At 53.0% G+C, this 23,026-nt stretch overlaps 1 protein-coding gene across 2 annotated transcripts in view; it reads right to left on the reverse strand.

Annotated features, from left to right (window-relative positions):
- MEIS1 (Meis homeobox 1) overlaps positions 1 to 16,988 on the reverse strand; it is a gene marked incomplete at its 3' end in the record, with an annotated part of 90,741 nt that extends 73,753 nt beyond the window's left edge. For both annotated transcript variants that reach the window (XM_079532446.1, XM_079532447.1), the window contains exons 1-5: positions 16,768 to 16,988; positions 15,302 to 15,443; positions 14,879 to 14,929; positions 14,190 to 14,240; positions 12,722 to 12,868 (exon numbers count right to left, since the gene is read on the reverse strand). In XM_079532446.1, coding sequence (XP_079388572.1) covers positions 12,722 to 12,868; positions 14,190 to 14,240; positions 14,879 to 14,929; positions 15,302 to 15,443; positions 16,768 to 16,967 — 591 coding nt within the window. In that variant the 5' untranslated portion in view covers positions 16,968 to 16,988. The remainder of the gene's footprint in view (positions 1 to 12,721; positions 12,869 to 14,189; positions 14,241 to 14,878; positions 14,930 to 15,301; positions 15,444 to 16,767) is intronic.
- Positions 16,989 to 23,026: the final 6,038 nt, after the last annotated feature.

A 23,026-nucleotide genomic window follows, 5' to 3' on the forward strand; every position in this document is an offset into this window, starting at 1 on the left:
TCTCTCTCTCCCAAGTTCGCCCCTGCCCCTTTTGGCTGAAACTCCTTCCTCTGCAGCCCAAATTTCTGCAAAAATGCAAAGCAAACTCATCGGAAGGTTCCTAGGCTGGGCTACACATCTGCAAGACTCGCTCTGGTTTTGCACTACAGTCTCCCTTGCTGGTCAATAGTTTCCAGTGCCAACATGAAGGGCTGGTCAGTGAGGGATCCAAGTCACGGTTGCATGGTTGATTTAAAATAAAAGAGGCTTCAGACCAGGGTACCACTAACGCTGCACCACCATAGGGCGAAGAACTCATGCGAAGGACTCCAGCCCCAAGAGGCACCATCGGATGGCCCTGCTGCAGGGCAGGCCACTGCTGACAAGGCCTCTGGAGCAGATATTGACTCGGGTTGTGGTAGCAGCAAGCCTTAACAAACAAAAAGGCTGCCGACAAAATTATTGGGCTAATGGCTAAATTGGAGAGTCAATATAAATAACATTACGTGCACTTGTTACCACTGCAGTTGCACTGCCTGTCTCCAAGTCAAGGTAAGAACAGCATGCAGAGGGGCACACCGTGGTGTGCTGTTCATTAACTAAAGAGCAAAACACATTCTTCCAAGCACTGAGAATGTGAAATAAGAGAGAGAGGAAAAACAAACAAGCAAACAAATAAAAAGAGGTCCTGGCCAACAAACAAAAAACTTGACCGTAAGTACATAAATAAAAGAAATAGCCCACTATTACAGGTGATAAAAACTGTGCTCAGCATCGGTGATATATATCTTCAGAGAAGTTTGGCGAGCACAGCCCTCTTGTGGGCTCATTTGTGTCTGTGTAGCAACTGGAGGCTGGGAGCAGCCGGCTCCTCCAAGTGCTGGGTGCAGCTCTGTCCTCTGGCTGCAGGTACCATCCGTCATCCCCTCGCCCTGCAGCGACGGAGCCACTGCCAGCAATTTGTCAGCATCACTGGGGCTTATTGTTTTCCTTCTGAAGTTTTATCTTATTTTCTTTTCCTAAATTAAATACTTATTCATTAGAGAAGAAGGAACATGTTATGCTTGAAATGTTCTTCAGATTTTGTTAAACTCCTCCCTTTCTGAAACCTTCCCACAATCCCCTCGAGGGCAACCAACTACCCTCTGCAGAAATATCTGCGCTCCCTACAAGGCAGAACTTCAAGGGGAAAGGGTCTGATTCGTCAAGTCATCGCACCCACCTCCTGCAAACGGAGCTTGCCTAATTAGCAAAGGTTTGCTTTTTGCATATTTGATCAGCTGGGTCATACTGTGTCCCCAGCCTCACTGGGATGAAGCACTCAATACAACTGCTCAATATCCTAAGTATCTAATCCATAGCTCTGCTGCTGGAGCTCGAGCTGCATGATGGACAGAGCTGGCCTTTGCAAACCACAAGTTCTATCCCACTTAATTTCTGGAGGGCAGGGTTAGTGAGAACCCTCTCACAGCCCGCTCCCCATCCAGTGTGGAAGGAAGTTTCAGAATCCCCTCTTTTCATTGGGAAGAAAAGCTTGACACGCACAGACTGATAAGTGGGATTGAAACGACATTCCCCACGCATACACTGTTTATGTCATTCTCTGTCACGCCTAGGCTCTGGAGGACCATGAAATCCACAGCCATGATTGCTGTGATTCCCTGACCCAGGTCCTGTGCCCCCCGAACATCTACTTGCAAGCTCACCAAGGCCAACAATATACCTCCTGCCCTGCACATCCCATGCAATGCAAAACAAACCAAGAGTACACACAAGATCTCAACCAACTATGAGACAGATGCCTTATAGTGCCAAGAACACTGCTGCAACCTGCTTTACACAACTGTGATTCAGAGGGAAAAGCTAAGAAAACCACAGCAAAGGCACGATCATCAGGTTTGCATAGAGAAAATGTGCTACATGTCTGCACAAATAAGGACGTCCAAGTGACAGACACGTAAGAACTTTTCCTGCAGCTCAGCAGCACAGCAAGCAAGACCTTCATGCTGTTGGGTGCAACGGGGTTTGGTGAACTAAAAACCAGAAGGAAATCAGCACAGAAGTATTGGCACTGACCTGGATTCCTTTCCTATCCCTGGAAAAGTCACAGGTTTCTATCTTTAGTTTTCCCCCTATTTCAGTGAGGATAAGGCTCCTCGCTGACTCCTGTTACTTCACAGCATCACAGGAAAAAGAGACATGAGGACGTCCTTGTGAGTGCAGCATGCTGCATAGGAATGTTTCTGAGAGACAAACCAACAAAATGAAATGAGAGAAGGTACCAACACAAATATCAGAGAGGATGAGCAATGGGAAATGATTGGGACTTTTATTGATGATTTTCATAGAGACAACACTTCACCCAAAGGGACCAAAGGCAAAGACCCTCCAGCAGGCACCCCCAGGTCAGCTCTCTCCATCAGCCCTGCCATTGGATCTCATTGCTAACCCTACCCAGGTTCAGCAATGAGCCAACACCCATGAGCAGTGCAGCACTGGTACCCCCAGCCCTGCAGCATGTCCCACGTTGGGTTGGCCACATCTCGGCCTTTCTTGTGCATCGTGGCTCCAAGGCCAGCACTGCCTGCTCAGCTAGGTTCGTCGTGTGTTGTGCAGGGTGTGCATCTCCCACACAGCAAACAGTGACTAGTCCTTTCTATTTCAAGCAGCTCTGCAGTGTAAACCCGTCTCCTCCCTTTGATAAGGGCCCTATCGCTAGATAGCATTAATCCCCATCCCTCTCTCGGCACAAGGAAATACAACTTTGCAGGCAGGGTAGATAAAATCACTGCTCCATGCAGTTGTGGTTTTTTGTTTTTTGTTTTTTTTTAAGTGGGGTGTCTGATATCCTGCAAAAATGTGCACGAGGACAGCCCCGAACAGCACTGACAGCGTGCAGGGTCTCAAGGTGCAGTAGTCCTCCCCAGCTCCTACTGTATTCAATAGGACTGAAGCATTTTCAGTGTCTTTCTAGACCAGGAAAAAGGCCTTCCGAGACAAACCGAGATTCCTGTTCAATATTTCATGCAATGATTCCTCCAAAGGTGTAAACAGGAATAATGCCTCTTCACTTAGCCAGCAAACGAGCGTCTGCCTTCCCTTCCTTTTATTGCCTTTACATGTTAAATGCCATTTAGACGGGGATTTGCCAGATGCCCAGCTTTGACTAGGGCTCCGCAGGTTGTGGGAGGCCTAGCAAGGTTCCCATCCAGATCTGCAGGTGGATTTAGGGAGAGAGGATGCACTCGACTCTCCCAGCAGCCACCCCTCACCTTTCTCCCTGACAGGGACCCACAGGGAGCCACGTACTTCTGAGCCCAGATGTGCAACCTCTCTGGCAAACTGCTTCACTTAGAGCAGTAAGCCACATTTCCAAGGCATGCCTTGAAAAACCAACGCATCCTCCCAGAAGATCTTTGGGAGCAGTTACCTTTTGAGAAGAGAAAGTTAAATCGCTGGGGCACCACCTACAAAAATTCCTGACAAGCACAAAAGCAGTGCTCTGCCCAAGCACCCCAACTCTGGCTGCCAGAGAGGGAAGACACTATGCCAGCCTTTGCTCTGCCATGGCCACGCTTCCTTCCAACCCCATCACCAGCAAGAACACTGAGTGCATGTCACAGCCATCAAATGGTCTTTTAGCTAAGTGACAACAGACACGATTTGGCGTCAGCACATTTTGATTACGGCGCATTGTTAGCAGGATTCAAAAGAGCACTCACATCGCGGTATCGTTCAACATAAAAATTAAATTGCGACGTAATGAGCTTCGTTCCAGCTACACCTTTCCTTCTGAACAGATCCCATACCTGCAGAGGCCGTGCTGGGTGTGCAATGTGTTCCTGATTACAACGCATACGTATGCCTAATCTCGAGGGCGCCGCCTTGTTTTCGAAGGCGCTCAGCAAGTCACGCACTCGGGTACGTGCTGCCCGTTATCTGCAGGAGGCTTACAACTGGAATCCCTGTGATTCACATTTTCCAACGCTCATGTCCAAACCCTTCCCCAGACCAGCTCCTCCACACTCTGCTGTTTCACAACCCGCCGCATCTGCAGCCAGGCAGAAGCAAGCCACACGCCAGGCAGCTGCTGGCCACAACGGCGACCGTCCCCAGGCGGCGGGCACATTGTGGGATGGCGTCCAGCCCAAAGTGGCCATGGCTCCCCACCGCCTCTACCCACTCATTGAGGGATGGCTGGGAAGCACACAGCTGGCTTCCAGAACCACCCCGAAGAGTTGGGCTGGGAGGTCCCTGAGGCTTCGCCGTTCCTCCTGAGGAGGGTGTGGGAAGCGAGCAGTGTTGCAGCCACGTTGCTGGCTCACTGGGGTCAGCATCACCCTGCACCTTGGGATGGATAGGCCGGCCACCACCCCACTACTGCTTCCTGCCAGCCATGTGGCCCCACTCCTTCTGCAGGACTTTGAGGGTGCTGCTACTTCCTTCCACCCATGTTTACATTACGCTTAAAATGTGAAAGACAGCAGAAGCGGACAAAACCAAAGCATAAAGCAACTGAAAGCAACTTCCACTGTCGGGCTTTAGGTTCAGCAGATTGTTTCCCAGTGGCAACAAAATGGAAGCATTTTGCTTTCTTCATGCTGTTTTTCTAAACTTCGTGCAAAGTGAAATAATGAATTTCTGTTAACATACCACTTAGCTTCACATAAATCCTGTACCTCGCTATTGCTATATGACAGATTAACTAAGATACCAACAGCTACACTGCACAGCCCTACCCCATGATGTAGAATGAGAAGCAGAAAAGTGGAGCTCATGAGCAACTTGTTGTCTTGCCCCAAAGCTTCAGGGGCAGCCCAGAAAAGGCACCCACACTCAGCTGCCTCCTCGTGCTGCCAGTGGTTGTGTTTACCACCCTGTCCCTCTGCCATCACCGCACTGCTCTCAGCCATATCCAGATCAACACTGTGGCCCAAAATGAGGGATATTTCTTAAATTCCAATCACAAGGACACTTCCCTCATCAACAAATATCTGGCCAACCCATTCACACAGGATACTTTTGTGGGCCAGCAAAGAGCTCAGGGCCGAGGCTAGCACAGCATGGAGCATCTCAGTGCACACAGCTGGGAGCAGAGGGGCCCTCCCTGCCTCGATCCTAAAACCAAAGGCAAAACTGCCACCTCCTCAGTCCCTGGCATGGCTCCTTGCGGCAGCAGCCACGTCTTGCTCTAAGGGCTGACACACAGCTCGTCAAACTGGGTGCAGTCCTGGCCGGCTCATGACAGGGCTGAACTCTATCGGTCTGCTTTTGCCCACGCACACCAAGGCTGCTCTTCAAAATCCCCTCCAACAACGAGACGAAATTCCTCACATTCAGACATCATTTTCCGCTGTTTCTGCTTGCACAGACAGCAGTGGCCCTGCACCCTTGCAAACGGGACAGACAAAGCAGCAACAGCAGCAGTGGAGCTTTTAATCCGCTCTTCTCCTCTCCTACCGACAGCGCCGCAGCCTTAAATGGAGCTGGTTAAAAGCCAGTCTCAAAAACACGAGCGGTGCTCTGACCTGCTCTGCAACAACAGTGCAAGGGGACAAAAACTTCAACACCGGCTGAATGAAATGAAAATTACAAGGTAAAGGTCGCATTCCCTGAACTTGTGCCAACTGCAAGACTCTTACATTACAGCGCCGCAGCTTTCCAAATTTTAAATACAATAATTTTCTGTATTAAGGGCCCAGTAACCCTAATGGAGGCATAATTAGGCATTTATGCCAGGCCCATATGAGAGAAGCTTGGAAAACTTAAATAAACTGTGAATGGCAGGATTAATACCACAGCTTTTCATTTTGTACAGCTGTTTGAATACAGTGCACTGACTGTGATGGCATCAGCTGTTGCTTTACTCTCGGTCAGTATTTCTGAGGTTAAAACAGGCAGTTCTTTTAACCAAATGAATAATTACCCCTCTCATTGTTGGCCTGTTTGCTTCAGCAAAGAGGGGCTGGATGCATATTTGCTTTACATTTAAAAAAAAAGAAAAGAAAAAGAAAAAAGAAAAAAAAAAAAAAGAAAGGAAGAAAGAGAGGAAGAAAGAGAGGAAGAAAAAAAGGAAGAAAAAGAGGAAGAAAAAAAGGAAGAAAAAAAGGAAGACAGTAAACGAAAAAAAATAAAGAAAAAGCCAAACTGCAAATAAAATTAGACGGCCCAATGCAAAGCCCATTTGACGCAAAAAGGAGAATTGTAATTCAGTGCAATGGTGAGTGGACGGGGGAGGAAGTAATGCCGTTTTGGAGATCATCTGCACAAGTGGGAATATCATATAGATGCCGGGAGAGTCCTTGAGAAAACATCTCACCTCGGCCCCAACAGGAGAGGAAAGAAAATACTTTGGTGAAACATAATTCGGTGTTTCTAGGAATAGCTCCAGTAGCAAACTGCTTACCAGTGCAACAAGCCTTATAAATTTCATTGTGAACGGGCAACGGCAAGTGTACGACACAGCACAGCATCTGCACGCACAGCTTAGCCAGTAATAAGTAAAGAAATGTGTTAGTTAGGAGCTGTAGAAGACACCAGAAAATCCTTCTAACAAGAACTCAAGCTCAGTGACCTTCAAGCATGAATACAAAACAGTTCCCAAAACTGTCTTGCTGCGTTTTTTTCCTAGTTCAGGTGAATTACCCTTCCCACGAATTAATTTTCAGTCCTTCGTTTTATGGTTAGAAATATCAGCTGATAAGCTTTAATTGCGATTTCCTTAAGCGCTTGCTTCTTGGTGGACACGGAACAAACTCTGCATATGGGTAGAACTCACCATGCAACAGCCGCGTGCACAGTCCAGGAGGAGAGCTGGTACCATGGGGATCCTGACACCACATCCATGCAGGCAGTGCCACGCAAATTGCAGCCCTGGGCTCAGGGTTGGAGGATCCGACCACAGCCCTCTGTTATACAGGCAGCGGTACAACAGCATCGCTCTCAACCTGAAGGAGCACCAGGCACGAGGCCGCTGGGGGAAGGCGAGCAAACCAAAAGTGGATGTGGCTGCTCTCATTGAAAAGAAAAGTGGCCTACTCCAAAGGGGATTAGGCTAAAGTGAACTACGGCCACTTTACTTCTGAATGAGAGCATCCACACAATAGCGCAATGCGCTTTAACTAATGCACTTTATTTTTACACCCAGGCAATTTGTCTTACCTCTCCTGAGTGTCCTTCTGCAGACTCGCCCCAGGACCCATCGAGTTCCCAGGCCAGCAGGAGCCTTCGAGCAGCCCCGCAGGCCACTGCATTTCCCTGCAATCCCATGACAGCCAACACGCAACTGGGGAGAGAGAGCTGGGGAGAGATGCTTCCCTGGGGTAGATGGGGTTCTCTCATGCTCACAGAGACCAGGCCCTGAACTACACCACAGCAAGGCCCTCCCGCAGCCATCAGCCTGCAGGGCTCCTGCTCTCACCTACATCCCCAGCCTAGGCTGGATCTTACTTATTTTCCCCTTTCTCGCAGGTGGTAAACAGGGAAAAGCAACCAAGCTAAGAAGGCAGCTGAAGGCTGGCGAGTTGTCTTGAAGCTGCATCACAAAATATCAGTGGTGAGAGAGATACCAGGTCATTAATCAGGGACAGAAATACGTCCAAATAACACAAAACACAAAATGTGCGCTCTATTAGAGGTTGGAGTCACCCTCTCCAAAACACTGTTGCAACGGCAGGGAAATAAAAAAAAACAACCAACCAACCTAAACAGTCATTTACAAATTTGCTGGGTGAGTCAAAGCCTGTTACAAGCAACTGAGCATCCGGGGAGCGAGGGAACGCGCCAAGGACACGCGATGGTACGGCAGCACACCCGGCTCTCCTCGCACACAAACCCTGGCTGGGAAACGACTCCAGAAACGTTCCACAATTTTAATGACTGGTTCGGAACAATCCTCGTCTTTATTTTCTGAAATTTGTTTAGATTATACAAGATAGCTCCTCACTGCGAGCTCATGTGACCAAAAAAACCCCAAACGCAGCAATGCAAAACAAAGAGGAGACTCTCTAATTTAAAGAAGCTGTGCCGGATTTTCGCCGTGTTTTAAGCTGCTTTTTTAAAGCAGTATTTATCAGTGCGACCTACGCTTACTCGTTTTGATTGAGTGCGTTATAATCTGATTTTTTCAGTGCTAACATCACCCGCTCTGGGATCCAGCAACCCGTGTGCATGTGCGGGGCCCATTGCTTTCACTGCTACCTGCATACGGGTAGAGAGGGAAGAATCAAACCTGTGCCCAACCAGGACTAAACCTAAAGCAAAGCTCATTTTGCTCAGCTCATTTCTAAGCTGCCCCAAAAGAATAACCTGCACCGCGTTCCGAATCGCGATGACACCGCGAGCTCCCGCTTACGGGAATGCTTTGGGGCAGGTTGGCGGATGTTTATGACAAGTTCCAGAGTTTCCTGGCTGATTCTAAAACAGATATTGAAAAAAAACAAAACAAAAAAAAACAAAACAAAAAAAAAAAAAAAGAAAAGGAAAATCAAAATTCTGCTTTGCGAAGTTTAGTTTAGAAAACTTCATACGAGAGCTGGACCTGAGCACGGAAGGCTGCGAGTTTTCCACCCAGCAGTGAGGATGAATACTTTCGGACTCACAAGTGATTATAACAAAAAAATAAAAATCAGCAGAGATTCTTGAATTCAAACGAAATAACAGATGAGAGAAAATACATTCAAAGCTGTATCTCTTTAACAGCATATTTACTTGCTTTAAGAAACCTGCTTTTGCTAACGCCATTGCAGCCGCAGTGCTCCTGATGGGAACAGGCCCTGAATAGAAATGAACGCGCCCTATCTTTTACTTTACGCAGCCTGCTCAGCTCCTAAATACTGCGGGAAAAAAGAAGCAGCCCCCAAAAAGGCATAAAAAGGACTCATTGGCTCAATGTGGCATAAAGTCAGGGGCACAGCTCTCCATTTGGAGGTTTGGAAATACTGTTTTACCGGCTCTCCTCCTCGTCCCACATCACCGTAACGCTTTCATTATGCAGAACCGATCTCTGCCTTGCACTCTCAGTGCTGCATCTGCCCGCTCCTCCAACATGGGAATACGCACTGCAAAGGCAGTAACATGTGCAACTTTTCCCACCCCTTGACGCCATACATGCGTTTGAAAATACCTGCAAGGAACTCCTGGAGTAAAGCAGTATCTCTTCACCTCCTTTATTTTTTTCCCCTCCGCCAAAGGCATTATTTTAGCACTGTCTGTAGCAAGCTAGAACCAATAGGTCTGAATATTCAGAGAAGTTATTGTAGTTGGAACGAGTGGATGCCCTCACTGGCCCATCCACCTCCATGTGCAGCACACAGCACATCCCAGTTTACGATACTATCTTCGTAAAGAACATCACATTTAAGCAACATTTCCACCCCTCACGAACATCACTGTCTATCTGCATTTTGTTTGCAGAACCCCTCCAACTGCACGCATTAAAAACACCTACTGCAACATAAATACAAGTGTTTGCTTTACGATATACATATATATATGTGTATGATATACAATCACCCAAGAAGGGCCATCTAAAACACCACAGTTGCAAACATTTAAGACTGTAACAAAAATGACTGCGACTCCAGTATCGGTTTACTATCCTTCAACAATTTCCCTGACAGTGGAGTCAAATAATGTTGAATTATGGACCTTCTTACAGGAAGTCTTATTTCACATTCATTTTTTGATCATTTCCCCCTGCGTACCTATCGGAATCCGACTGTTTGCTGTTTCTACTTAACACATTTCTGCAGATGACATTGGCTTGTACGTGATTCAATTATAATTTGGCCATGTAACGCTGCTCAACAAGTTTATTTCACCTAAGCAAAGCCCATTTTACCCCTCAAAAAAGCCATCTTATGTTGCTAACGTACTTTGAGTGCGGTGGCCACTCTGTTCCCTGCTTTCCTTAAGAGAGGCTTTATCCAGACATACTCCAGGGAAGCGTATCTGCAAAAAGCCCAATTTTACAGCTCAGATTTGAGCACCTGGGAGCCAAGGTGAAGAGCTTCCACCACCCGGCCCCTGGGAGCCGTTCAGAGGATCTGGAGTCCCTAAGAAATGCAATTCCTTCTGTGCGGGTGGGGTTCCGCACAGGACCGACTTTTCCCATCTGCATCACGCAACAGCTGTGTTTTAAATCTTTCCGGGCTACGACAAACATTTGAAAATTTAAACACGCCAATGTTTGAAAAGCTAATGATTAAAAAAAGGTTTATTTTGAAACTCCGGCAATGGGCGAGAGGGTTCAGCGAGGGGTTTAGAGCCACGCTCCCCAGCTCGGTGCTCCCAAGCGAAACCCCAACTCCTGCCCTTTCCTTCTGGAAGCAGCAGCCCGGCGGGTCCCACCCTGGCAGGCAGCGGGGTCGCGCCTGCGGGAGAAGGATGCTATTGGAGTGACCTCTGGCCAGCGCGCCAGTTAAATCACCGAACAATGGCCAGCGTTATGGGGCTTTCCTGCGCAAAATCTGGCATTAGTGTCACTGCCTTCCATTAAGCGGGGGGACTTAAAGGCGCTGGCACGGAGGGGCCTAGGAGGGAAGAATAAATAAGGGGAAACCAATAAATTAAAAAAAAAAAAAAAAAAAAAAACCCTGTTAACTGTAACCTTTACTACCACAATATACGAAAATGTAATTAAACCCATCATAAAAGCTTTTACATACTTACTCTTTTATGACTCTCGAAAGCACAAAGGCGCGCAGCCCGCGCGCACCGCGCACCTCCCGCAATAAACGCACCGCGCGGGGACATCCTAATTAGCCGCAGCGGCGACGAGCACTCAACACCCCATTAGCTGCCCATTAGGGCCCAGATCCTGCCTGCCCCGGCCCCGACGGCGCCGCGTCCCCGGGCAAAGCCCGCGGCTCTGGGCTCGGTCGCGCAACGTTGCGCCTTTTCCCTTCCGCGGGGCTGCGCACTTCTTGCGCGGGGAGCTCCGGGAGAACGGCCGGCCCCGCGCAGCGCCCGCGCTCCTCGGTGAGGTGTAGGGGGGGCCGTGGGACGGGGACCCCCTCATCCCCGACAACCCCCAAAACTGCAGCTTCGTTTCTTTAGCTTTCGCTTTAATAAAATAATGATTCGTTGGGAAAATGGGGTATAAATCTTCATTTTGGAGGCAATTAAAGTGTTGATTTCATTCGTGCCCCTAAGCGATTCTTGTAATTTGCTCAAATAGCTTTATGTACCCAGCACTCAGAGCTTTTAGAAACCCATTTTCTAGTTAGACTTGTTGGATTACAATTCGGATACAACGGCGACGAGGCCGGCTCTCCCCATCCCGAACTCGGCCGCAGGAACCCCCCATCACCCCCCGCGGGGCAGCGGCATCCCGGGAGGCATCGCCCCGGTCTCCCCCCAGCGCCAAACGCCGCAGCTTTTCCCCTTCGCAGCGCTTCGAGGGCACAAAGCCCGCAAGCAGGAGCCCCCCATCTCTCCTCCCCCCATCCCGCAGCCTGAGTTGCGGGGGGAAATACTGGAGCCAGTGCCCCCTCCGCGATGCAACGCACCTTTCTGCCGGGCTCTACGCACAACTCCTGGCTGTAATGGCATAAGCGGTTGAAGGGAACCGCTGTCTGCTCGGCTGTGCCTTCCTTTAACAAAAGGAAACCTCCAGAGTCGGGAGCTGATTGCTCCTAACACCGTATTTACGGAGCGGATCATACGGGAGAAATAACTTGGGCTTCCAGAGGCGGCTGCCGCCGGCCCCCCCCCCTCCTCCCTTTACCCCCCCATCCCCCTCGCTGCCCTCCGCTCGAGCGGGCAGAGAAAGCCGACCCGAAAAAAATAAAGAACCAACTCGCAGCCACCTCCGTTCTGCTCCCGACTTCCCGAGCCCGGCGCTCCCGCACGGGGAGAAGAGAGAGGGGCACACGGCGACGCGGGGTGGGAGAAGGGGAAAAGCTCCTTGCGGCCCCCCCCGGTCCCCCCCCACGGGCACAGCAGCGCAGAGCTCCGCGCAGCACAGCCCCGACCTGGCACGGCCAGAGCCGCTCAGCGCCTCGGGGCTTCGCCTGGGGTTCCGAGCTCTCTCTCTCTCTCTCTCTCTCTCTCTCTCTCTCTCTTTTTTTTTTTTTTTTTTTAATTTTTTTTATTTTTAGAAAACTCGAACCGCAAATAATTCAAACCCCGGGTCCCGTTTTATTTTCTCTCCCCCCCCCCCCCCGCCCCCCACCCCTTGATTTTTTTTTTCCCCTATTAAGTAAAATAAAATGGGCGCGTTTGCAGCAGGCAGGCGTGCACAAAGCAATGTTCACTGAAGTCTAAAAGCGTTCGGCCAAGGAAAACTGACAAGACAGACTAATGAACCGTAGAGACGGGAAGAAAATAGCCAGCATTTGCTAGATTTCAAACCCTCTCTGTCTTCCCCGGACCACCTATCTCGGATTTTATTATTATTTTTGTGTACGGCTCCAGCCGTCCCCTTTCTAAGCCACCAGAAGCCGGCGATTCACGGATAACACTTCTATTATTGTAAAGGGTAAATAAAATAAAGACAAAAATTAAAAGCGACAAGAACCAGGTCGAGTTTGCAGGCGACGCTTTTACAAGCTCATCTCGCCAGGTCGAATCCGGGAGCAAGCCTTAATGAAGCAATAATAGCCGCATTATTCAAAAATTTTCATTTCGATGGAAATTTATCTAAAAGGGACTTAATCATATGCAAATAATAAAAGGAGGCGTAGTGACCCGGCGAGCGCTCTGCATACAGATCTCAACGCGCGGCACTGCGGGACCGTACCTGATCGGTGAGGTTTGCCGACCGCGTTATGTCCTCGCTGTCCGATTTTGATCCGCCCTCTCTATCGTCTATGACCAAATCGATAGGCATTTTTCCTTTCAAACAGCTAATATACCGGTGGCAGAAATTGTCACATAATTCGTGTACCTACATTGAGGTGGGGGGGAGGGTGGGGGGGGGAAGAGGAAAAGGAAAAAGGAGGTGGGGGGGGGGGGGGGGGGGAAGGAAGAAAATATAATCAGGAATGCATAAGTAAAATTGACAAGTGCAACCAGTCTCCCCCTTTCACCCCTGTGACATCCGAAGTCCTAAATAGGGGAAACACACTGCAATTATCCCCCCGAGACCTCCCGACGCATCCAGAATTAGGAATAACTTTCTTTTCTCGCAAAATAGAGATATCCCAGAAAATTGACAGTGACAAGATGATTCACAGGCTACAACATATTCAACACCCGTGTTAAATTCATCTGCTCCCGGAGCTGTGGCCATTAGAGAGGTGACCTGCATGGGTGACATTTAAGGTAAACTATTTAATTTCAGCCGGTGATTTCATCGCAAACCCTTTCCAAAGGGGGATGAGGAGAGGAAAAGGGATTAAAACAACAACAACAACGACAAAACCACCAAGAAAACAAAACGATGCTCAGTGCTGAGATACGCTGCAGGCACCCGAGCCGTACCTGCGCTGCCCGCACAAACGGGGCAGATTTTAGCGCATTTCCTACGGGGTGAGAACGAGCTGCCACCGGCGCTCGGAGAAAGCGGCTGAGGGGCTGTGGACTTTAAAACCTCTCCGAACGTTTCTTTTTATAGGAGAAAAGGGACTGAGTGCCGATGACGGGGAGGCAGCCCTCGCTCCGCTCGGGTGGCACCGCACCGCGGACGCAGCGCCGTTGCGGGGCCGCAGCGCTTTCTCCTCCCGGAGGTGCGCGGTCGTTGCCGGTGGCCAAACCCAGAAGCCGGCCCCGGCGCCCGGCTCTGCTTTGTCTCTGCGAAACGTTACGGGACAGCCCCGTGCCCTCGGCCTGACCCCCGGTGATGGCTCTTCAGATAGAAATAAATAAAGCGACAAACAAACAAGCGAATAAATAAAACAAACCCCATCCCGACTGACTGCCTCCGACCCCGTTTGTCCTTCCCATCCGCCCCCACTTCATCCCCGCTAAATAAATCCTCCCCTTCACCCCCAAACCCCAGTGCCGGGGCTCGGAGCGCAGAGCGGAGCGGTGCCGTTCGGCACCCGGGGCTGCGGCTGAGTACAAAGAGCACAATGAGAGCAGGGCCCGGGCGTGGGGAGCCGGGCGTGGGGCTGCAATTGTAATTAAACTGCGAAGAGAAATGGACGCCGAGATTGGTCTTGACACTAATTACCAGCCAGAAAGACATTTATGCAAATTTACCAGAAGCCTCAACTTCTGCGGGGCTGAAACGGAGGGGGAAGAAGGAGAGAGAGACAAAAAATTACCTTCTCTAATTCCAACAGATGAAACCTTAATACTTGTATGGCTTGGATCATCTGCAAAGACACAAACAGCACGTTTATCCCCCTCCGGGTGGGGCCACTCTTACCCCCCACCCCACCCCCCCCTCCCCTGCCCCGCTTCGCTTTGGTGGTAAATAAAAACTTGTTTTGATTTATGGCGATGCCACTAAAAGTTAATAGCGGCGGCTTTGTGCCCTGCTTAACGAGAAGCGACCTGGAGTTCACCGAAAAATAAAAGCAACGGAGCGACGGGATTATGCGCATCGTAAACATCGCTTTTCGCAAAAAGGAAATAAAAAAAAATAAGTCCCCCTAAACACGGGCGCTTTGGGAAAGCGGGAGGAAGAGTCCTCTCAAAATAGTTCTGCATCCGTGAGGGGGGAAATGGAGAGCGGGGAGATGGGAACGCAGTGTCGGTGTGGCGGTGGCTGTGGGCAGGGAGAGGGGACCCCCCCGCGACACAGCGCCGGGATGGGCCCGGTAACAACGCTGCTAAAAGCGAAGGGCTACAGATCCACGTGAGAGGGTTTCGCTTTGGCACCGCGCGGCGCTTGTCACAGCCCGTAAGGAGAAGGCATAGAAGTTCCCAAAAAAAAAAAAAAAAAAAAAAAAAAAAAAAGGGAAGGGAAGGGGTGGGGGTGGGGAGAGGAAGAAGCGGTGTTAACTCTTACCAAGTTATCCAGTTCGGGATTAGAGGAAAAGAGGGGTTTCTCTGCTCGGATCTAAATAGAAGAAAGGAGAAGGGGGGGGGGGGAGGTGGTGGTGTGTGAAATATACGAAAGATTTGAGATGCGGCAGCAGCACGAGCAGACGTTATTACTTCTCGCTTCGTTACACTGCCGGGCCCACGGTGCAACCCTCCGCGCTCCCACGGAGCCCCGAAACGCTGCGGCCCGGCCCGGCCGGCGGGGACCCGAGATCGGGCACTGCGGGGAGCGCCCACAGCCCCCTATTCGGGGGGCCGCTTCGCTTTGCTTTCGCATCCCACAGTACGAGGGGGGGGGTGGGGGGGAAACGCGCATCTTTATCTCGGCCAAGACTTGTTTTTCTCGTTGGGATTTTTTTTTTTTTTTTTTTTTTTTTTCGGTGCTGACCTGTTTGGCGAACACTGCTATGTCTTCATTGAAAGACTCAGAGGAGCAAACATCGCCTCCCGCTACCCCGGGTTCCCTGGGCGTGCATGTGGCTAATTCACATTTCTCAAAAATCAGTGCTAAAAGAGGGAACAGGGGGTGTCTGCAAGAAAATACAATGGTCACACACACACGCACGCACACACAGAAGGAGGGAGGAGGGAGGGAGGGAGAGAAAGAAAAAAAAAAAAAAAAAAAAAGAACACAAATGAGAGCAGCACGGACCGAACGCACCGACCATCAGTCCCGCGGCTGCGCGCCCGCGGAGCGGCTCCGAGCGTTGCTCCCTACCGACCCCCATCGCCCCCGGCCCGGCCCGCCCGCTGCCGCGCATCTCCCGGCACCCTTCGGCCGGGCTAAGAATAAACCCCAGCGGTTCCAGCAGCCATTTTGAATTAACTTTCCTTCACTTGGAACAAAATAAAAGAAAAGAGTGAGAAATCAAAATAAAACGCGTGTGTGAATGCACAATAACGACCCCGAAATTGTAATCTAAGGACGTACGCTTTCGGGCTTTTGATTCCCACCCCCAACCCCCGCCCGGCCCAGCTGGAAGACTTTCTGGGAGCGAAAGTAAGGATAAAGGAGGGGCGAAAAAAAAGGAAAAATAAAGGGACGCCACCAGCAAAGCCCCTCCAGCACCCGAACCCCTCCGTCAGGGCAGTGACACGGCCGGGAGCCCCACAGCCCCGCACGGCCCCCCCAGCTGTGCACCCAGAGTGACTGCGGGGCCCCCGGCCCCTTCCTTATTGCAAGAGAGGAGCGAGTGCGGGCACACCACGCGCCTCGATGCATACATATATATTTTCTTCCTTTTTTTTTTTTTTTTTTTTTTCCCCCCCCCAAAACTTCATACTTTTTTTTTTTTCTTTTTAATGTTTTCTTTCTTTCTTTTTGTTCTTTTTCCCGGAGGGCACAGCAATGAGCTCAGAGAGCCCTCCGGATTTCTGAGAAAGCGATCGAGTGCTGTGATTTCTCGCCCGCCGCAGCGCGCAACTCTTTGCAGAGCGATTTTTAAGAGGCTTTGAAAGTTCCCCCAAGGAGCGCTGCGGACAGAGGGACCGCACTGCACACCGCTCCTACCCGGCCCGACCCGGCAAGTCTCCAAAAATGTAAAACTAAAATCGTTAAGAGGTTGAGAAAAGCGGAGCAGCTCGGAGCTGTCCCCTCTCTGCAAGCGGGGCGGAAAGTTGGGCAAAGGCACCCGCGCAGGTTGCGCCCTGGGAATATTTCCCCCTTCCTCCTCCGTGCGCTGCTTCCAACTTAGGAGGGGACGACAATGTTTTAACGGGGGGGGGGGGGGGGGAAATAAGATGAGGGGACATTGGGGGGGGGCAACCCGGCGGCCCGTCTCCCAGCGCCGCGCAGGGGCATCCCCCCGGGGCCGCGCAAAGTTGCGCGAGCGCGCAACCGCGCCCGGCACCTACCCGTAGATGGCATCTTTATCTCTCTTGAGGGCATCGTTGACCGAGGCGCCCATGGCGGGGGGCATGGCGTTGGCGTGGGCGGCGTGCGGGTACTGGTGCGAGTGGAGCGGCGGCCCGTGGTTCAGGTGGTGCACGGGCTGCATGGGGCGGGCGCCGTGCGGGTCCCCGTACATGGTGGTGGGGATGCCCACCCCCTCCATGCCGCCGTAGTGGGGCAGCTCGTCGTACTGCGGGGCACAGAGCGGAGAGGGGTCAGCGGGGGGGGGGGGCGTGGGTGCCCCCTCCTCTAGCTCCGGGGGGGAAAAGGCTAAGAACCCCGGGGAGAGGGGGCAACAGCAAAATGCGGTTTATCTCGGCACTCCCCGCGCCCCCCACGGTGTAACTCGGCCCGAGCCGCCCCGCCGATAAACTTTTGGAGCCGGGTACCGAACCGGCAGGATGCGGAGTTCAGCGGTGGGGAGGGAGGTTAAAAAAGAAGGGGAAAAAAAACGGGGGGTTGACTTTGCCCGCCCGCACCCCGCTCCCGGCCCCGGGGAAGGGATTTCTTTGTTAAGGGCGGCGGGCGCGGGTCCCGGGCGGGGGCAGCGCTGTGCGGGGTCCGTGCGGGGTGGGACACAGCTCGGTGGGGGGGACGGGGGGGACGGGGAGCGAGCCCGAGTAGCAACGCACATGGCAGCGCCGCTCGCTTTAATTCGAATTAAAGGGACGCGCTCTTGGAGCCGCACCGAAAATGAAATTTCATAAAAAGGGAGGGGAGAAAAAAATAATAACAATAACAGGGAAAAAGAAAAAAAAAAACGGAGGGGGAGGAATGGGGGGGAAGAAAGAAGAAAAAAAAGTTGCGCCTACAGCCAGCTCGGAGCTGCCCCGAAGGGCAGCGGCGCATCCTCGCAGCGCGGCGGAGCGCTCCTACAGCCAGACACGCGGAGTCGGGCACGGCGCTGGGCAGGAGGAGGGCAGCACTGCCGCCCCCGGCCCGGCCCCGGCCGCAAAGAGAGGGGCCCGAGAGCCGCCCCCGGGATGGGCGCACGGAGCCGGCAGCGCTCGCCGGGAGCGAGGAGCGGCCCGGGCCGGGCCACCGCGCCGTGCCTCGCTCCGAAGGGAGGGGAGGAAAAAGCAAAAAGTTTTTCGCAGCCCTCTGGCAGCCGCGTGTGGGTGTCGTTTCGCAGAGAACCGCAGGTTTGGATACGTACCCTTTGCGCCATCGGCCTGCTCGCTCCCTTCCTACTTCAACTTCTAATAAATCCTCCGTGAGGCCAGCGTGAAAGGAAAGAGCCGCGCGGTCCCCCCCTCTCCCCAAAAATGCAAAAATCCCTCAGCGTCGCCAGCCAGGAAAGCCGCCGGGGGACGTCTTCGGCTCGCCGGGGCTCAGCGGAGCGGTGCGATAACTCAGCATTAAAAAAAAAAAAAAAAAAAAAAAAAAAAAAAAAAAAAAAAAAAGAAGAAGAAGGAAAAAAAAAAAGAGGAGGAAAAATAATAATAATAATAATAATAATAATAATAATGAAAAAAAAATTACAAAAAATTACAAAAAAAAAAAAAAAAATCAGTTCTGTCTCCTTCCTTCTTTTTTCCTCTCTTTCTTTCTCTCCTTCCTCCCTGCCCGCCTCTCTCCCTCTCTCCCTCTCTCCCCCTCTCGTTTCCAAGACAGCGGCGGGGCGAACGCAAATATCCGTTCCCGAGGCGCGCGGTGCCCCTCACGCCCCGCTCCCGGCTCCCATGGCTTTTTGCCACTCCGGCTGTCAATCACGGGCGGTGTCAAGGTGCTGAATGACTGATGGCGATCCGCTGCGTGCGCTCCCACCGCGCAGGACACCGCCAATGTGGGCTTTTGCTCGGGCGCGCTCTCACCAAAAAGGAAGGAAAAAAAAAAAAAAAAAAAAAAAAAAAAAAAGAGAGAAAGAGAGAGAGAGGAAAAAAAAAATTTTTTTTTTTTTTTTTTTGCTGAAAAAAAAATTTAAAAATCGGGGAAGGAGGAGGAGGAGGAGGGAGAGGAGGGGGAGAATTAAAAATTAAAGCGCGCCGGCTCCCTTTATTATGGTTATTATGACGGCGCTGCCGGCGGGGGCTCTCTGCTCGCTCCTCCTCGCCGCGCTCCGCATCCCCCGCCGCCGCCGGCGCGCTCTGCCCCTGCGCGGCCGCCGGGCGAGGCTGGAGGCGGAGGCGGGCGCGGGCCGGGGGCCGGGCGGGGCGGGCGGGCGCGGGGGGGGGGCGCTGCCGCCGCCGCCGCCGCCGCCGCCGCCGCGGGCCGCGCGCTGCCGGGCGTTCTCCACCGCCGCCTCCGCCGCCGCCGCGCAGCGCCGGGCTGGAGCAGACTGCGGGAACCCGGAAGTAGTGGTGGCCATAACAGGTCGCGTCTTACACAATGCGCTGGGCGGCGGCAACTCCGCGGCCGGCGCAGGGGGGCGCGCCGAGCGCCCGGCGGTCGCTCGGCGAGGCCGCGCCCCCCCCGGCCGGCCCACCCTCGGCGCGCGGGCGGGGGGGCGGCCGGCGGGGGGGGGGAGCCGCGGAACCGCGGCTCCCCCCCCCCCCGGGAGCCCCCCCGCCGCCGGCCCCTTTGTCCCGCGGCCGCCGCCGAGTGAGCTCACCCGGCCCCCGGCCGCGCCGCCGCCGCGCCGCCGCCGCCCAATCAGCGTCGCGCCGCGCCTCCATTGGTCGGGGCGGGCGGTAGGGCGCCGCGGGGCGGCGCAGGCTGCGGCTCCGGCGCTGCGCGGTGCGGGGCGGGCGGCTCCGAATATTGGGCGGGGGGGGGGAGGGGGTGTCGGGGTGGAGTAGGGTGGGTTGGGTGGGGGGGGGGGGGGAACATATCAAAAATGAAATGAAAAAAAAACCATCAAAATCAAAAAGAATGAAAAATAAAAAGGAAACAGAGGAGAGCCCTTCTGGTCTTGACCCGTTTCAGGCCTTTCTAGGAGTCATTCGGCGCGCTCCGACACTTTTACAACGTAATTACCGCCGCGCAAATTGTTTGCCCAAACCTCATTGCGGATAAGGGTTTTTACAATCGGCAAACAGTTCCCAGCGGGAGGGCTGCGCCGCGCACCCGCTCCGGGCCGCTGCTGCCGGGCTGCGCGCACCGCCGCTTCGTGGGACGGGCGGCAGCGGCCCCTCTTAGTTCCGACGGCCTTCTTTGGAGCTAAACTCGGACCCGGGTGCTTGCAGAACCCGCCGCTCCTCTCTCCGTCGAAAGCAGCCCCCCCTAAAATAATACCAATTAAAATTAAAAGGAGGGTATGGCTGAAAATACGGCGCAAAGCGGCCTCTGGCAGCCAGCTCAGCCCCAAAAGCCGCTTCGGGAGGTGCGATCCGCGCACATTCGCTTATCGGGCAACAAATGAGGCTTCTAATCGGGCCGAATTTCCCAGCTTCGGGAAAGAATTAGTCATACCTCGGAACAATAAAATGTTTTCTCGCCGCCTTCCCCACTCCGCCACTGCCTTCCTAGAAGGGATTTGCGGAGAGGGGGGAAATTAGCATCCGAGTGTGCTCTTTCGCCATTAATATTTAAATTGTTAAAACCCAAATAAGAACGGGCAGAAGAGGCAAACGGGAGCGGAACCGCGGAAGAAAGCGTTCGGAAGGCGGCGGGGAGATAACCGAGGAATGCTGCAGATAAGGGCAGCGATACGCGCAGAGATACCCGAAAAGTCAGCGCCTGGTGAAACGGAGCGGGGGGAAAACTGCTTAAAGACCTATTAAAGGGCAGGAAAAAAAACAAAACAAAACAAAACAAAACAAAAAACAATGAAGCAACAAAACAAAGGAACCCAAAAAGCGCCCGGAGCTAGAGGTGAACTGCGGAGACCGTCGGCTGCTTGGGGGACAAAGAGCCCCGGCCCGGCTCGAGCGCAGCCCCGGAGGGGAGATCGGCGATAGGGGAGAGGGGAGCGGCCGCCGTCGGGTGCCGGCCCGGAGCTCGCCCCGAGAGCCGAGGCTCTTTTCTTCATTCAACGAAGGGCTTCGTAAAATATTCCCAATAAAATTTACGGTCGTCTTAAAACTTTCCAAACACCGCAATAAATTTTTAATAAAATTAAGTGGGAAATGAATTCCTGGCCGAGCGTTCCGCCGCTCGCCGTTCTCCGGCCGAGGAACGCGGCCGGATAGCACACAGCCCCGAACCTCCTGCTGCGGGTTTCTCCCCGCCGAGCACCGGAGCCGAACGGCCGCGCACCGAGCCGGACCGCCTCCCCCGGGAGGGAGCCCGAAGCCCGGCGTTACGCCGAGCCCCGCACCGCCGTGGCTCTCGGATTCGGGTCCCGCGTGGATTTGCTCTCACGGCCCCCCCCGTGAAACGCACGAATTCGTCTGCGCTCATTGCAGCTCTGGGGACGCTGCCCGCGCTCCCCCCGCTGCTCCGTGCCCACGGCAGAACCCCTCGGGCCGCTGTGGTATCGCCGCACCTCTCCTCGAACGAGGAACGATCCCGGGTACAACTCCGTGGTTGCTTAATTAAAAAAAAAAAAAAAAAAAAAAAGAAAGAAAGAAAAACACACAAAAAAACCCTCTGCTCGCCGCTTTGCACCCGAAGCATTGAGCTGCGTTGCCGTCTACTGGGCGATGGAGAAACTGCAGCCCGCGCTGCCCGCAAACTTTCTCGGGATGCGGCACATTTTGGGACGGAGCTGAGAGCCGGAGCCGCCGGGTTTCTCGGGGGAAACAGCGGCAAAGAGACCCCGGGCAGCAGAGCCGTGGGCGAAACGAATACCGTTGTCAGCAGGGCCCGTGTGGAGAGAGAGCGGAGAGCTGTGCCACGCGTTCGGGGCTCGCTGCGGCGGGGGGCGGCGGACGGTGCTCCCCGAGGGGCAGCGGACAGTGGAGGGGTGGGGTGGGGGGGTGTGGGAAGAAAGGGAGGAGGGCAGACAAAAAAAAAAAAAAAGAAAAAAGAAAAAAGAAAAAAGAAAAGAAAAAGAAAAGAAAAGAAAAGAAAAAGAAACAAACAAAAAAATATATTAAAAGGTAAAGATTTGCGCCCGCTTTCTAAACCCCTTCCTGAGGATTTTTTTGGCCCGCAGCGGAGGGCTGCAGCCTGCTCGCGGGGTTCAGGGTGAAGCATAACGAGGAGGTGTTTTAGAATTATCTGTAAATGTAATTTTATTTTAAAAGCATTTTGTGTGCGTGTCTGAGTGTACGTGTATGTGTATGGCTCTGCTCTCGGAGCCGATACCGGAACCGTCTCGTTGCCCACCCGCCTACAGCCAACTCGCAGAGCCTGCGTGAGCCCGGAGAGCTGTTAGCAGCGGGATCTGCCCCGCACCCCGCAACCTGCAGCCCCAACCGGGCTCAGCGAGGCTCCGGACTGAGCTTTCGGCCGCTCGCAGCCCGGCTCCCTTCTTCAGCCCTCGTGAGGAAGTTCAGCAGAGGAGGACGTTACCCCGAAATATGTGGTACTTTTCCCTGAGGCTTTGCCCGCTCTGCCGGCGCTGAGCTCCGCTCCGAGCCCGTCCCGGCAGCCCCGGGGCGACCCGCGACCCCCGAGCGCACAGAGCAGCACTGAACGATGCCCTTGCCTTTCGGTGGGGAGAGTCGAACGAAGAGCGTTCCTCTTTTCAAGGACTTTCCAAGTACTCGCGAAATGCCTTTCGAGACGCAAATCGGCGAGGAACAAACTCGAAACCCGTTTGCAAACCGCAATTGGGGACCGGGATCTTGCGGCGCCTCGGCTGAACTGCGGGGTTCTGCCGCAGCCTCTCCGCCTCTCCTAAACTAATTTCCGTCTCTATTACCCACGAATCGCTCCGTCCCTATTACCCACGCTCTGCCCTGTCCGGCTCACGGCTGCACCGGGCACAGTGCGGCCGTCCTGCAGCGACAACGGGGAAGCGAGGAACGCTTGCAGCCTGGTGAAGCGCACGGCCCAAGTGGGAAATCGGACTCAGGACGGCGATGGAGCAGCTCAGCACTCTGCGGGGTGGGGGACGGCCCCTCCCTGTGCGGCTCCCTGTGCCGGTGCCCGGCTCCTCCGCCGCCGCTCTCCGCATCCCCGGGTGCGTTATCACCGACTTTCGCATCACTGTATATATATTGACTTTACTAAGCGGAGCCGCAGAGCAGCCGTCCTCCGCAGCAGCAAACAATTCTCCCGGCGAGAAATCATAATTAAAATAATAATAATAATTGGAGAAAAGAAAGAAGGAAAGAAGGAAAGAAGGAAAGAAGGAAAGAAGGAAAGAAGGAAAGAAGGAAAGAAAGAAAGAAAGAAAGAAAGAAAGAAAGAAAGAAAGAAAGAAAGAAAGAAAGAAAGAAAGAAAGAAAGAAA

The sequence above is a fragment of the Tetrao urogallus genome, assembly GCF_951394365.1.
Source record: "Tetrao urogallus genome assembly, chromosome: 2".
NCBI lineage: Eukaryota > Metazoa > Chordata > Aves > Galliformes > Phasianidae > Tetrao > Tetrao urogallus.